Source organism: Rhipicephalus microplus, chromosome 5, assembly GCF_043290135.1.
Source record: "Rhipicephalus microplus isolate Deutch F79 chromosome 5, USDA_Rmic, whole genome shotgun sequence".
Classification (NCBI taxonomy): domain Eukaryota; kingdom Metazoa; phylum Arthropoda; class Arachnida; order Ixodida; family Ixodidae; genus Rhipicephalus; species Rhipicephalus microplus.
In genome coordinates, this window is record NC_134704.1 from 56,414,829 (window position 1) to 56,430,428 (window position 15,600).

Sequence of the window (15,600 nt, forward strand, 5' to 3'; positions counted from 1 at the left end):
AACTTCGTTGAAGGTATACATTTCACTTTCGTGTTATAACGATTCCTATGATAGAGAAATAAGCCATGTGTTTTTTTAGTTCATTTCAATTAAAATATTCGCATATTTTACACAGCTGTCCCCCGTGTCGCAGGATCTCCATACGGCAACGTCGTGTCGACGAGAAGGCGGTGGCATGGCGCGGTGGAAGATGTGAAACAACGCGTCATGCCGGGCACCGCCGCCGCCTCCACGGCGCTTGTGCCCGCTTCGAAGATGGCCCGCGCAGGCCTGCTGGTGATCGCGCTGGCCCTGGCAGGCCTGCCACCCACCGCTATGTCCCTGGGCACGTGGATGTGAGTACAGCAACATTTCAAATTATTTCTTCGATTAGCGGGCGAGACGAGGCTTCTGCTTGACGAACCAAGCACTGAGAAGACTGCCTAGCCTTTTTATGTTCGTTTGTTCTGCAAGAAAAAAAAAGAGACCTTTGCCTTTTTGTTATAGTCCTGACTTGGCACATAATCTCCAAAGTAATCGAGGTAATATAAACCTCAAACTTTTCACATCGAGCCAATTAAAACAATACAGAAGAGAGTAAATGACACTGTTCTTGAGCGTCGCTTAATTTTGCTCATGCCCCAGCTTCCACAGGCAGTGAGCTAACATTTCTGAATGTTCGAATGAGCCGCTATGCTTACACCCAACAGACTTCGTCAGAGATAATAATAATAATAATAATAATAATAATAATAATAATAATAATAATAATAATAATAATAATAATAATAATAATAATAATAATAATAATAATAATAATAATAATAATAATAATAATAATAATAATAATAATAATAATTATAATAATAATAAAATAATAATAATAATAATATCTTGGGTTTAAGGTCCCAAAACCACGATACGTTTATGAGAGATACCGTATTGAAGGGTTCCGTAAATTACGTCATGTTACGTCAAGCTCAGCGGTGGGCGATCAATGTATGTGATGCCCGCCTCAAGTAATTACCGACATACGATGAATAGAAGACACAATGAGAGGCATTGGCTGGCAGTGTTAGGACCTCATCCTTATTTCGTACTTGTACGCGCCCACACACAATATATATATATATATATATATATATATATATATATATATATATATATATATATATATATAAGAAAGCAGCCGAGCGGACATGCGCACCGCCATGCTGCAGTTTAGATGGTAGAGCACTGCTTCAGTATTTAAACCATGCGTTTTGGTTTCTGACGGCGTCATGTGGTCTTTTCATCAACTTTCTGCACTTCGTAGAAAAGAGAGAGAGAAGGTTTGGTCTACGCTTTTTTTTCTGAGTCAGTTGGTTTCACACACTAGTGATAAGAAAAAAAAAGGGGGGGGGGGGGGGGTCTATGAGAATGAGACCCCATTCTCATCGTAACCAGCAGTGTGCGTCAAAATTTGCTACATATATACTTGTCGCACTCAAGAAGTCATCATTCATGTTCACAAAGTCTAGATTACAAATACGCGTGTGTCAGTCGATACAAACCAGTTACTCCCACCGTGAAAATTTCAGCTTGTACCGGGATCGTCCGTACCACAACGCAAACACCGAAGGACACACACATAGGCGGGACGATACGTACAAGGAACGCTTTCACGCACTTATAGCTGTGACAGATATACATTCGCGCCGAGCGACACCACGGTGGCTGTCATCACCAACGCCATCATTCTCACGGCGTCGTTTCCGCGCCAAAGATGCTCAGCGGCTCCACGCAACAAAAGACCCCTGGAATACGCCGCTCCAAACGGAGATGACGCCTCGTCGGCGGCAGCTCCTTTACAGAGACAGAGAGCCGTGTCCTTTCTATTTTCCGCCCTGCCGTGCCCTCCGGTGTACTACACCTCAGCAGCATTACGGGCTTGGGACGGTGGCAGCGGCCGCGCCCCCCGGCGGATGCCAAACGAACACGAAAGCCGAGTGGCGCCGTTCGTTTGATGTCCCCGGCCCTTAAACAGGAGGGGCAAGGCATTCCGACACGACCTTGCATGTAACGCGCACTATACGCCGAGAACACGACTACTTGGCGGCGCATGCCAGTGTATGTAGATGGATGCGTGCTCGGAAGCAGCAGCATGAAGAGGTGGCGGGGGGTGGCAATCCACAGGGCGAAAAAATGGGCGGCTACCGGTATAAACCCTCGCGCGTAGAGTTGCACCGCGGGAGCAGTCAGACGGAGGATGAAGAGGCGCGAGGGCAAGGCGAGAATGGAGCGTACAAAACGGCGTCTTGCCGGCGGGCACTCCAGTTGCCGAGAAAGAAAGGGAGGCTGCTGGATTTCGTCGTCGGCAGCCTCGTGCAGCGTGGTACCCGAGAGAGTGGTCAGGCAAGGAAAAGTGGCCAGCAGGCGTCATAACGAAGGTGTCCGCGCAAAGATCGAAAGCCGTGGAAGATGAAGGGTCCGGGGAACGCCGCCGGACACGCGGGCCTTCTCTCTCACGTTCTGAGTCGTTTCTCTCTTTCTCAAAGAGATCGTGGAGCTTTAGATCATTCCACGTGCTCGTGTGCTCCGAAGACGTGAAGATCTCCTCACTGGGTCGTATACGGAACACCTTCAGTCACCGCTTGTGTCACTTGTAGTTAGTTTGTTTCCTTTTGGGTGACTTGTTTGTTTCCAGCGCCGGATAACAGGAACAGAGAGCCAGTCATTCAAACCACGCGGCCAAACATTTTTTTGAAGAGTAGATTAAGTAGAGGACGTGCCACGCACAGTCGTGGAAAAAAACACCGGCTATGCTGAAGCGTACGAAAAGGGAAAGACATTGCTTTTGTGCGTGAAGCTGCAGACAACATAGGAGGTATCCCATTTGAAATGGCAAACCTTGTATTCATAGCAACGTTCTTATCTTCTGCTTTCACAGACTCCTTTCTCTCTTCCCTCAACGTTACGCTTGCGGGGGGGGGGGGGGGGGCGTTACTTTAACTTCTCCGACAACACGACGCCTCCCAGCTCTCAACCAAATATACAGCTGGGGCGTTTCTCATAAGCGTAGACCTTCAAAACATCGTAGGTATGGAGAAAAGCTGCAAGTCAATTGACTCACTGTCACATGCGTAAAACGGCTAGACTGTCACGTACCGAAAACGAGGCACAAGATTAAAAGAAGACAGATGCTTGAAAAAAACTTTTAAAAAATGTTTTACCAGGGGTCTTATGGAGCTACTGTTTTGGACAACCCGCAGTGTATTCTATAAAGCAGCAAGAAGAAGACAAGATCTTTTTTTGGGACGTTGGCTTTGTTCCCTACTCAAGAATATTTCAAATATAAAATTTCATATTCATCATAGGCCCTTAAACTTTCAGTACATCGAGGATCTGCAATGCGGGTAGTATAGTGAGAAACGTGTCCATTTCCGTGACTCGAGAAATTATTTGGGGTCAGATGATTATAACCTTCTCAGTGCGATATTTCATACGTGATCTCACATACGCTGCTTTGAAGACTTTCGACATTGTCTACATAGTCACCAACATGAGCATGGCGTTGACACATCAAGTAAATCATAGCAATTGTTCATGACATGTCTTTAGCAAGATACTGTCACGTTATTTGTGACTTCCCTTTTTCATATAGATTCGTTATATCTCTCTAAAACTATTTACTACAATCGCTTCCTCTTAATTCACTCTCAAATAATCTACCACCAACGTGACAGATTTGTATTGCGCGTATTTCGTTTCTCCTGTGTGATTTTTTAGTGACTCACATCCTAAGCACTGTCTGTTGATGTCGTCTAAAGAAGGGATGTCCACCAGTCCCCCTACCCATTGCAGTAGCCGCTCGTTGCTGCTCTTTTCATCCTTTGTTCAGTGCGAGGCAAATGAAGCGTTGACTTGAATTGAAAAGTCCTGGAGCCAAGCAAGAGATTTGTTGCTTGAATATACCCTGGTTTTTGCGCTATGGAACGGGGAACGGGAGTACCCTGTCCAGTTTGTACGCGGGTGGTGTCCCGCGCGCGGCAGACCATGTGGTTGCAGGCTGTAAAGTGCTCGGCAGAGCCCAATATAGCCGATTTGTGGATACGCGGGTCTCCGAACGACTCGCATCCTTCCATGTGCTGCAAAGATACCCCGCGATGGCCCCGGCCCTTCAAAACAAACGTTCGGAAGCCACATGTTCGCCAGACGAAAAAGGTCATTCGCTTCAGTCACTTGTGACAGTGTTTTATGGTCACTTTGGGAACTCTACGAAAGATCAAAGCTGCGTCCGCCAGTGGAACATATCGTGTGCCTAGATCTAAATGTCTTACGAGTTAAGCGTCTAACTTTTCTGACATTAGAGGCAAGAGGAAGGCTTCTTTTTATCTTTTTAAGGAGCTCCACTATTACATGTAATAAAATATTGTGTGCATTTTCAGCAAGAACACCTCAATTCTCCTGGTTTCTCCACCCCCACATCAACCATATATTATGTTGTGTATTCCCTAACCAGTCGGATTAGGCAATGCATGCTTATAGTTTAAACCAGAAGCCATAGTCGCCTTATCAAACGCAAAAACTGACCGCCATCATTGGCGCTGTCAAAAAGAGTGTTGACAAAAAAAAAGTCATCTGTTCCTGTTGACGTGAATACCTGAATTCACAGATTGTCAAAATCTCTGAGGTCATCATGACGTCTATGTGGCGTCATCATATGACATCCTCGTTTGATCAAAGCTTGGCCTATCATAGAGACAGTCCAAAAGAAGGTGATGAGCGAATAATTTGCAATGCACCCTATCCTGGATATAGTGGAAGACCTCGTTAGGGGAAGAGAGCCACCAGATGCAGGAGGATAAGTAGATACATTGACTGAGAAGAAGAAGAAGAGTGTGAAACACAGATTTAGAAGCATAGTAGAGAACTTGGGGTGGTCGAAGTTTGCGGAGCCCTTCACTACTGCGTCCCTCGTACTCATGTCGAGGTTTTCGGACGTTAAAGCCTAACAATTATAATTATTAGAAGAAGATGGCCTTCGCCTTCGAGTCATCTTAGGCGAATGCATGAAGGACCTTGTTTTTTTCGTTCGCAAGTATAACACGTCCGCAAAAAAATCAAGACATAAACACGACGTAAACTATGATGAGTGGGCGAAGCAGTCGGGTCATTCGGTGTTACCGTCAATCACCTGTGACATTCACCACTCACGCATAAAAATGAGTAACAAAGTGGCGTACAACTATATACGATGTTTATCGGTCATAAGTGGTAGTGTTGTGTTGAATTGTGAATTTCGTTTTCGCCTTCATAATTACTGCTTTGTGATATAGGATCTAGCCTGATTCTGAAGGCTACATCCTAGATTCGTATTATATGAAGCTAGATCTTGGTAGGACCTAGCTTCATATAATACGTTATACAGTGTTTTCGTATACGACTGGATTCCCAGTCATATGAAATGCGTTGTAGAAGCATATCGAGACGCCATCCTTTGCACAAGCTAGTCGTTGTCTGGGATCATCATCGTAATCATCTTCATCGTAATCAGCGTCGTCGTCATTAAAGTGTGCGGCCTAGAACGTGCTTGTTCTTTTTTTTTATTGATATGATATATAAGGAGATGTTGGCGCACCATTATGGCGCCGGCTACTCCTTAGCCGTTAATTGAAACTTGAACACGTATCTTGAAGCAAAACATACAAAGCAGTGCATAGAAAATATAAAACTCAGGCACAGATATGCAAAGACACACTTATACGTACATATCACAATGGTAAGTAAATGTTTGAAAGTCATTGTAAGAAGTCTCTGGAAACAACAAAACACAAACAACAAACACAAAACACAACAACAAAACAATAAAGCACACGTCTGGTCCTTATAAACATGCATTCGCTCGTATGTACATAATAGTCGACACGTCTTTCATTTCACAACACACACGTGATGGGTGTCACATGATACTGTATATAATAAGTACATGTGTTACAAATGAAAGCTTGTTCTTTGTTAATACTTGTCAGCAATCCCGCTGTCTTGTAAAAAACGTGTTAATGCTTTTAAAGCATGGGACTGTAAAACTCCAGTTGGCCACGGGCCCAGAAGTTTTTTCATGCTAAATGGCCTGTGGTCCAATGTGCTTGTTCTTCATTGTCATCAGCATCTTGCAAGTCCAACGTCAACGCCGCCAATGGACAAGCCTAGACAAGCTTCGCGCATAAAACAGAGAATCCGTGCTCTTCCCCGATCTCCACGTCACACCTCACTCCCTTGACCAAACGCGCTTAAAAACAACCCCATTCATCTTGCATGCACCATTCGAGGCTTAGAACAAGAACTTTAGGCAAAACTGAGACAGTGACGTCTTAAGCTCGCGCTGCAAAGGACTTCACGGGAGCATGCAAAATTGAAGAGCAAGCTGCAGCAAACGGAAAAGATGGATCAGTGACTCGTTGATCTCCCTCTGCCCACGATTTTCAAAGAACCTGTACGTTCACGCTATTCCAGCGAAAGAATGCTCGCTCATCGCACAGCCACGCAAACAAAGACACACGCATATGAACGCACACACGCACACACCCCTAGTTGCTGCTACAGAGAGCCGCGCGTGCATGAGGAGACTGGCACCTCTGTCATCGCCCAACACCGAGAGAAGTGGGGCGGGTGCGATGACAAATGACGGGCTCGCGGGGCAGGTGGCATGTTGCACGCCATCGGCGGCCGATAGACGAACATTAGGGCCCAATCGATGCTTCTTCTGGGCGGGCGGTGCGCCAGGCACGCGATGAGCACGAGGAACACGGCGACCCACCGTTGTTTCGAAGGGTCATCAGTCCACCCGGGGTGGATGGGTGGGGGTGGTGGTCAAGGGTTTTCGCGAGTACAGAGCGCGTGCGTGAATGTGTCCCGTGCGGTAAAGACACGCTCCTCTTCTTCTCTCTTAACCTATGAGCACACCCACACGCGAATACTCTCACCCACGACCTTCTCGCACATCGTGTCTTCACGCTCTTCCTCCCGTCCCGTTTCTTCTTTCTCTTCTTCATTTTTCTTACGTGTACTTTTTGCACGCGTATGTAGAGCACGCCCCAGCGTTGTGGCCCAGAACCTGGTCGTTATTACAGCAGGGCGGTTTAGGACAGGATCGACCTCTCTTGCTAACCCCCCTCCCCCCTCTCTCGACTGGTGTCCCCATGTCTTACCCCCAGAGATGCCCTCACGTTTCATCGCGTCGTCCCGCCGAGGTCAGGTGGTGGAGTCGAGACGAGAAAAGTGCTAATTCGGGCTATAGGCCTTCGCTAACTTCGCAAACTGCAGCTTGACCCTCGTGAACTCGAAATGCTTTGTACAGGCGACCGCATCGGCTTCTATAGGGGCTAATGTTGGCTTTTGTTTAACTCGAAACCGAGGCGAAGACAAAACTGGGCGTAATTCTCACTACCCCGGCGCTGTATCTTCTCCACTCACTCTCTCTAAGCTACTTGTCCGGAGTGAGTAGAAAGGCTTTGGGTGGGTTGAACCTACAAACTATCTTGCTTCCATTTAGTCCTCTTCTAGTGTGTAATTTCGCTGGATAGGCCACCTCCACATTTCAAACTAACCTTTCCACGGTTCTTTTTTGTCTCCTCTTCCTGTTTGTTCATTGTCTCTAAAGGACTGGGTTTTACGTGACCAGCATGACTTGCCAGGTGTGGGTTGTGTGCTCACTATGCCAACTCATTTGGGGTCCACGAACGGTTTAGCACGCACGGCGTAGTTGTGCCTCTGATGTGCAGCTTTAAATTTGCACTTTCGTTCCCGTTGCTGTGCGGCTGCTCAAGTGACAAGAATGCGAGGTCGCGGTTTTTCAAGTTTACTGATTACCTGGCTAAAGAGTGAACCTCAAGTTATCGGATATATATTTAGAAAACACCTATAAGTTCTTCATCGAAGCAGCAACTAGCACGGAGAAGAGAAGGGCGAACGCTTTTGATGGAGTTCAGTTGTGCGGCAAAGACACAACAGTAAACTAACTTTCGCGCTAACTTAGTTAACTAACATAGTTAACCTGGCTGCAATTTTTCGTGCGTACACGATATGTTAGCCCAAATGATCTTGACGAGTTAACAAGAAGCATACGTATATATAAAGCAATGCTCCAAGGCCACAGAAGGATGTTTATTCAACCACGATTGACTTGCGTCCAAAATTTAAACAATGTCAAGTTCCTACTGCTTCTCTCACTAAATTTGGGAATCCTGCTCGATAGTTTGATCATATGTACTTCCCAGGTTGAGGATTCTCGCAATCAATACATATTGTGCCATCGTTGAATTGAACAAAGGCATTTCACATAGGCCTATTTTTGCGTCAACTTACCCATGCACCGTCTACTGGAAATGTTAATTTTCCGCTACCAATTCAAAACGCTTCATAGAGGACTCCGTTGATCTATAAAGTTGATAGGGGTGAAGGTTCTTGTACAAATCTAGGCAGGTTCTCTAGTCCCCTATAAAACACATTGCCAGAAGACCTGCGTGCATTCCAAGTCTGAAACCTTAAGACAGAGTGACATATACCTTAGTATATGAGAGCAATCCATTGTGAACGCGGCATACCGAATATGCACTGCGGAGGCGTGCATATTCGTTTCTAACTGGCAGCGTGCAACGAACCAGGTAACCGTAACCGACCTAACAAGACCGCTACGTATTTGTTTTCACAATCTTGTTTTAGTTTACCTCCTCCTCGATATCCCCCTCCCCTCTAAATCAATCACGTCTTAGCTACACGTTTCCACTGATCACTCTCGTTTTGTTCGTGACGGGGTTCAGGTCATAATTTCTGACATCAGGCAGGGCCGGTGATTACAATTACGCTGCCAACTTCCCCCAGCTTCTGTTTGACGACCGGGTCATGCCGCACGTACCGAAAGGCCAAACCATAGCCGTACTCATTGTCGCTGCATACGCTGTGCCAAAAGTATACAGACTCCGAGCTGATCGGACTGACTCGCCAGCTGGTAGGCTGGCTGCACAACTACTTATTTGACTTTTCTGCGGCGCGCACGCGCGAGAAATTTTTCGCGTCGTCCTATCTTGGAGACCCGCGGGCGCCTCGCACCTTTTCCCGGTGAACACGCCGCGAGCCTTCCCCACCAGTCCACGGGTCGCACTCTCTACTGAGCCGCGGACCTTTTTGATTTACGACTAGAAGCAGCGAATGTTTGTTTCTTCGCGTCCGCGAAGCTCCCTGGTAGAGGAGTGGCCATTTAGAAGAGAACCTGCCTTCCGCCAGGGTTCGCGAGGCTGCTCAGCCCCCCTTCGGCATTCCGCTGTACAACGCCATTCAGTCTTGGCTGCTGCGGCAGGACTCTCCAGGCACTGCATGCGTCGTCGTCATCGTCTGCACGCACGCCAAACGCAGCAGACGACAGGGCAAATAAAAACGAGAGGTGAAGTTTGCAGCGGAATATATATGCAGGCGAGGGGAAAGGAAAGGTATACGGCCCGGGTTAACAGTCTTCTCGCACCTTTGCGAGGCGAGGAGTGTAACGAACAGTGTGTTTATACAGGTCCTATACCTCGCTTCGACTTCTTTCTCTTTCGTTCGCCACCTCGCTCTTCTCTGCGTTTAAATACACGCGCGCACGCTCGCTCGCGGCCGGTGGGTGCGGAGACGTCGGCAGTGCGTGCCCCCGGTGTTTCGATGGTTTAGAGGTGGCAGGAGTTGCACCGACGTTGTGTACAATTTATGTATACACTACATGTAGCGGCGCTGAGGTTGATGAACGGCGCAAATTCAATAATTCTGCGTAGGACGTTTAATGCCTTCGAAGAGGCGAGAGCGCTTATCGGCCTGCTGTTTGTATTCGGCAGACTGCGTCGCGCGGACGCACGGATGTTTTCAAGCTCGCGGCTCGTGGAAAAGGTGCGAAAAAAAGATGGAGGACACGCAGTGCGGGGTTCAATGGCACAGATCGACGCGAGAATGCAAATATACAAACACGTGTAAGCCGTGACTTGAGTCATAAAATGAGGTAGCGGCCCAAGCAGATTCTGCGGCGGGGTGATCGTTTTGTCTGAATGCCGACGAACTCGACCGTCGTAATAGGCGAGAGGGGATACAAACCGTATTCTAGGAGAGCTAGTTCATTCTCTTCGGTGAAATGACGAGGCGTTTAACTAGGCACGCAGTGGTTTGCTACCCTAATAAGGAGCAACGGTGGTTAGGCGAAACATCTAACGTTATACATCTTGGATAGGTTAGAAAACGATTTCCGTGTTTCTACGTGGCCAAACCTCGACACAATTTTGAGGCACACGACGCAGTGGTTAAGTGGTGGTATTTGGTTTAATTTTGACCATGTGTGCTTCTACAACGTTATTTTGAATCTATATACACTTGGGTGTTCCTACATTTGGCATTAAATGTGAGTGCTGCGGTTGGGAATCAAACCTGCGTCCGCAAGTTTGTGACCACAAGGCAAGAACAATCTTAGCGAGTCCCGATCCCCAATAAGGCGTGCTTTTGGTAATACCATGTATTTGTCAATGAAGATACCAGAACTCATCTTTGTTTTACATAGAAGGTGATTCGCATGATATAGCGCTCGAAATATGGCAGGAATACTTGCGAACGCTTGATATACATAGTATTTTGGTGTGTACGTGTCCGTTGTACACAGAAGCTTTCGACTGTATCTGACTTTGATGCCATTTGTCCATCTGTAACAGGCAGCAATCTTCTATATATACGCGCTGCTCAAATGTCGGCCGGGCAACAACCTCGCATAGGCACGTTTCGCGCGACCACCGGCGCACCGCTTGAAGCAAGCAGGTGAAAGAGGAAGCTTCAAAGAAGTCCGTGCAACTCAGAACAAAAGACTATGAGTTATGACCCCATGGAATACGTATTCATGCAGTGCCACGTGTATGTTTCCTCGTGCACACTGTAAAAATAAAAGAGTAATTAATAGAGAGCGGCCGGCCATAATTGTTCTCCGCTCACTAAACGAGGTCAGAGCGTGATTGCTTTTTCGATCGAGTCAGCATGGCTTTCAGCAATAGGATCGTCGCTCCGAGCACCTCGTGAGTCCCTCTTGTATCTCTCTTCTTCATCGCGCATGATCACAGAAGGGTCAGTGGCTACACAGCTATCGGTTTGCGTTGCCCAAGGCTCTCGTTCGAGAGATGGCTGTGAAGCTGGCATCGTTGGTCGAACTGCAGCTGGAGATGTCGCCTAAAAAAAGAACGGTTCGCATCGGTGACCGGCGTGACTATTGCCGGCCATGGCCACTGGCTGTTTTGATCGAAACGATATAGCTATAACGAGGGCGATGGTTTCGGATTGCGTGTGCCGTGGCCCGCGACATACGTGGACCTCCCGTGAAGACCAATTCCCGGCTGTGTACTTTCTCTTCCAACTTGAAATCCTAGCTCGCGGAACGAGATATCACTAGGGGTAAGCAGTTGAGCTCGCGTACTTTTGTTGTGCTTTCGCCTCAAGTACGGCACTAATGGTGCGATGGTGTCACTGCTGTAAGCTAAGTTTGTGCAAGTCCGCATGCACCCATTTACTTAAGACTGGTCGATGTACTCCTCCATGTTGCGCCTTTTGGTGGCGATATTGGTGATGCAGGACATTTCATGTGCTTTGACGCGAAAGAAAGGCGCACATGCAAGAAATAGGTGTATCGAAGAGTAACGCTACAGTGGGAAACACTGATATAATAATACTAATATATTATCGGGGATTTACCATCCCGGAACCTCGATATGATTTCGATTGATATTGATTGGCATGTGGGGTCGAACGTCCCAAAACCACCATATGATTATGAGAGACGCCGTAGTGGAGGGCTCAGGAAATATCTACCACCTGGGGTTCTTTAACGTGCACCCAAATCTGAGCACACGGGCCTACAACATTTCCGCCTCCATCGTAAATTCAGCCACCGCCTGATATGATTTCGAAACACACCGGAAAGGAGGGCTCCTGAAATTTCTACCACCTGAGGTCCTTTAACGTGAGCTTAAATCTAGACACAAGGGACTCAAGTATTTTCCCCTCCATCGAAAGTGCAGCCGCCGCTGCCGGGATTCGATCCCGCGACCTCTGGGTTAACAGTCGAGTGCAATGACCATTAGACCACCACGGCGGGGCCCAACGAGAGCATCCTGTCAAGAGCTATCTAGTAGTTCTGTCGTCAACGTGAAATACTCGTGGGCGGTGCTCGTGCTATAGATAGAGTCAGTTAATTGAGCCAAGTGACAGGAGAGCTTCTGTGGTTCTCGCTTCTTACCACTGTGTCTGGTCTCTACTCAATGTTGATGCCCAAGTATGAAGGTCCCTATCCTGTTGTGGAATTTTCATCCCTCGGTATGATGGACTCCGTTGATATGATGGACTCCGTTGAACCATCCTCGGACATTCACCCTCATGGACATTATACATTTCCAAAATTGAGCGTTTCAAGCCGTACTATGACCCACTTATAATACGAGCTGCCATAGGTAGCCCCACGGCCCCCTTTTCGTCCTCGAGGCTATTTTGGCGTAGAGTAACAATACAGTGGGGCACTTTTTCAAACGGTATCTTGTGGATCCGGTCGCAGCTATTATTGCTCGTGAAGACGCCGCCCGTTCTCTGAGTCCGAGTGTGCGGCCGGTGGTTGAGCTACTTGGCCGGTCACACTTCCGCCAACGTGCAATAAACGCGTTTGAAGAGGTTAAACTGAGACTCCAACAACAATTAGATTCACCAAAACACGTGCGTTATATAAACTTTTTTCTGTTTATTTTCCCTTTTTTATTCTTTCTGAATGGCGATGCCACAATTACGTGAGCTTCGACGGAGAGAAAAGAAACAATTGATAGACATACAGTACGAACTGTTCAACCTTTTGACACGTATATGGCCATAGCGATAACTGTCATACGTCACTGCCGGAATTACATCTCACCCCACGATCACGGGGATTGCTGTGTCTGCCGCAGCTGAAAAAAAAAAGAACTTGAAGAGACTTAATGCAGTGCGATGACGTTTCACTTGTTTTAAGCGTCATAAAATTAATCACGGATTCTTTCAAGCCCAAGCCAAGAACTGCAACAAAAACCCAATGCTTCGTTTGGCCTTTTTGTTTTGCCTGCCCGTGCTATTTTCAACGGGCAGCTTGTTTCAACCGACTCGGCATATTACGCGTGAGTGATTTTTAAATGAAAAGAATAGAAAAGTGAGCCCCGTAACTGTCTCACAGTGGCAGGACACCTCAACAGTAGCTCACTAGGGGTGGGGGTAAAGGAGGGATTAAAAAGATAGGATTAAAAGGTAAAGATAGAGAGAGAGAGAGAAAGGAAGGAGCGAGGCGCAGGGACAGCTAACGACAGAAAACGACGGAAGTAAGGAGGCGATAGGAAAGATGAACACGGTCGCAAGAGTCCGATGACGGGGCACCACTCGGCAAAAGCTCTCGTCAGCGTCAGGAGATGGCGTAGGGGGAGCCCAGTCTGCCAGAGCTGCGCTGTCGTCAGAGTTCGCGGGGGCACAACCGGTCGGCACGAAATCCACAGAGAGCGAGTCTATATGATATGTCCAGAAGAAACATTAAATGCGCTCATGTGTTTCCACTTTCATTTGACAAAAATATTTGGACATGAGCAGATATAGTGGGAAATTATCAGAGAAACATATATAATAATAGAGAACATTGAGCAACAAGGGTCAGACTTCGTAGCACTGATTGAAGTGTCTATACCCCGCGACAACTTTCTGTGGCAGCACAGCCAAGGCTACGGAGCTGAAGCACGCTTGTCTTACTGCGCCACAGCATGTAGTCCCTCAACGAAAACGTTTGTATACTGTTCTGGGTAACTAAGATTTTACCATTCGTCACTTACATTTTTCGCGGATTTATTTTTTAATTAGTGAATAAAAACGTTGCGCAGTAGAAAAAATTTCGTTTCACGCTCTCTCAGGTTTTTTGGGGTTTTTTCGGCCTCCGTCGCCTTTTTACCTCACCGCATTCCTCACTGTCAAAGATGGCGTCCGCCGGTTACAGCTCGTCAACGTCGCTTACGGAGGAAACACCGCCGCGTGCCGCGAGTCCACCAGCTGCGCAGCCGTACCAGGCGTTGTCAAATCAAAAGCTGTCCGTACAGGCCAAGAAGGTGGCGTACAACGTTTACGCGCAAGTAAGGAAAAGCGACCCGCAGCTGTCTGTGAGAGCCGCATGTCGGAAAGTCAGCGAGCTCACTGGTGTTAGCGAGCGCAGTGTCTTCCGGATTAAGCTCGACGTTAATAGTGGAACCCTGAAGTCACCGAAGCGCAAGCGCCTGCGCCTCCCCGCCATGGATGACCGTGCGAAAACCGGGAAGACAAGACTGGAGCTTCACGACAGCTTCTCCCTCGCAGCTCTACGAAGAAAAGTGCATCAATACTTTCTGAGGAATGAACTCCCAACAGCTGCAAAACTGGCTCAAGATGTAACCAGTGACAGTGACATGAACATGCCTAAAATGAGCGTGCGAACGATGCAAAGGCTGCTTAACGATATCGGCTTTTCCTTTCGCAAACGGAAGAGAAACTGTGAGCTTTTGGAAAGAGACGACATCATCACGTGGCGACGGCGGTACCTGCGTACCATCCGACAACTTCGCGCTCAAAAACGGTACGTGCATGATGAGTTGTGTAACCATTACATGCATAATTGAATGTATCATTCACCCAGCAACCTGGGTCCACGCGTCAGTAAATCACGTCACAATATTATTAAAAATTGCTCTCGAGTTCCCAAAGATGCGACTCGCGTTTCCTGCAGCGAAACGCGAGCAAACGCGAGCCGCGGACTGCGGACTGCGCTGGTGAAATCGAAACCGAAACAGCCATCGAAGCGGTCGGACTACTTGGCGCAGTAGCACATGTGCATAGGCTCCGCCCACGTAGCCTTGGCCGTGCTGCCACAGAAAGTTGTCGCCGGGTATAGTTCTCGAACCTTTACCACACTGAAGCTGAATTTGGAGATTCTGGCGGATCGTGTCCGCGAGGGAAAGACACGTGGAACAAGCATTTTCGGCAAAGCGATTAACTAAACCAGTCCAGCGCTTTTGCTTCTAAGAAAACTAACATTTTGTAAAAATAAGTATAAAGGGGTATGATTCACCCTACGTGTTAAACTGGCCCGAACAGCTTTGCTTCCAATACAACACCACTTGCATAAAAAATAAATGTCATCCTACCAATGCGCTTGCGAAGCAACGGGGTCTTTCGCGCAATACAGTATTTCATTGCCGTGGGCTTATGTTGATAACATTTTGCTGGTCAAGACCAAGGAGGTTAGGTTCAGATGGTAGAGTTATTACGACCTCCGCTCTACAACAGCGCTAGGTAATCGGGACGGCATTATGCTCTCCCACAGTAGAGTACGATGTACTCTAAATCGTTAAACATTTTTTCTAAACCAACCAAGAATTGCTGGAGTGGAAGCTCCCGCACCGTTTTGCTAGCAGTAGTGAAACCAGGTCTTGCCCTCCAGATATCTCAGAAACATTATATTTTCTGGTGGTGCCCACCTGGATAGCAAGTGGCTTTGATTTTTTAATATGAAGGCTAAGTTAACTCTAAATTAAAAGATAGTTGTTTCCGAAGAAATATTCC

General features: G+C 47.3%; 1 protein-coding gene across 2 annotated transcripts in view; it reads left to right on the top strand.

Annotated features, from left to right (window-relative positions):
* The window catches only part of LOC119174516 (protein Wnt-5b), an 83,011-nt gene that overhangs the window by 13,175 nt on the left and 54,236 nt on the right, over nt 1–15,600 (top strand). Inside the window, exon 2 of one of the 2 annotated variants that reach the window (XM_075895505.1) lies at nt 116–335. In XM_075895505.1, coding sequence (XP_075751620.1) covers nt 116–335 — 220 coding nt within the window. The remainder of the gene's footprint in view (nt 1–115; nt 336–15,600) is intronic. The other variant, XM_037425455.2, reaches the window with a different exon arrangement.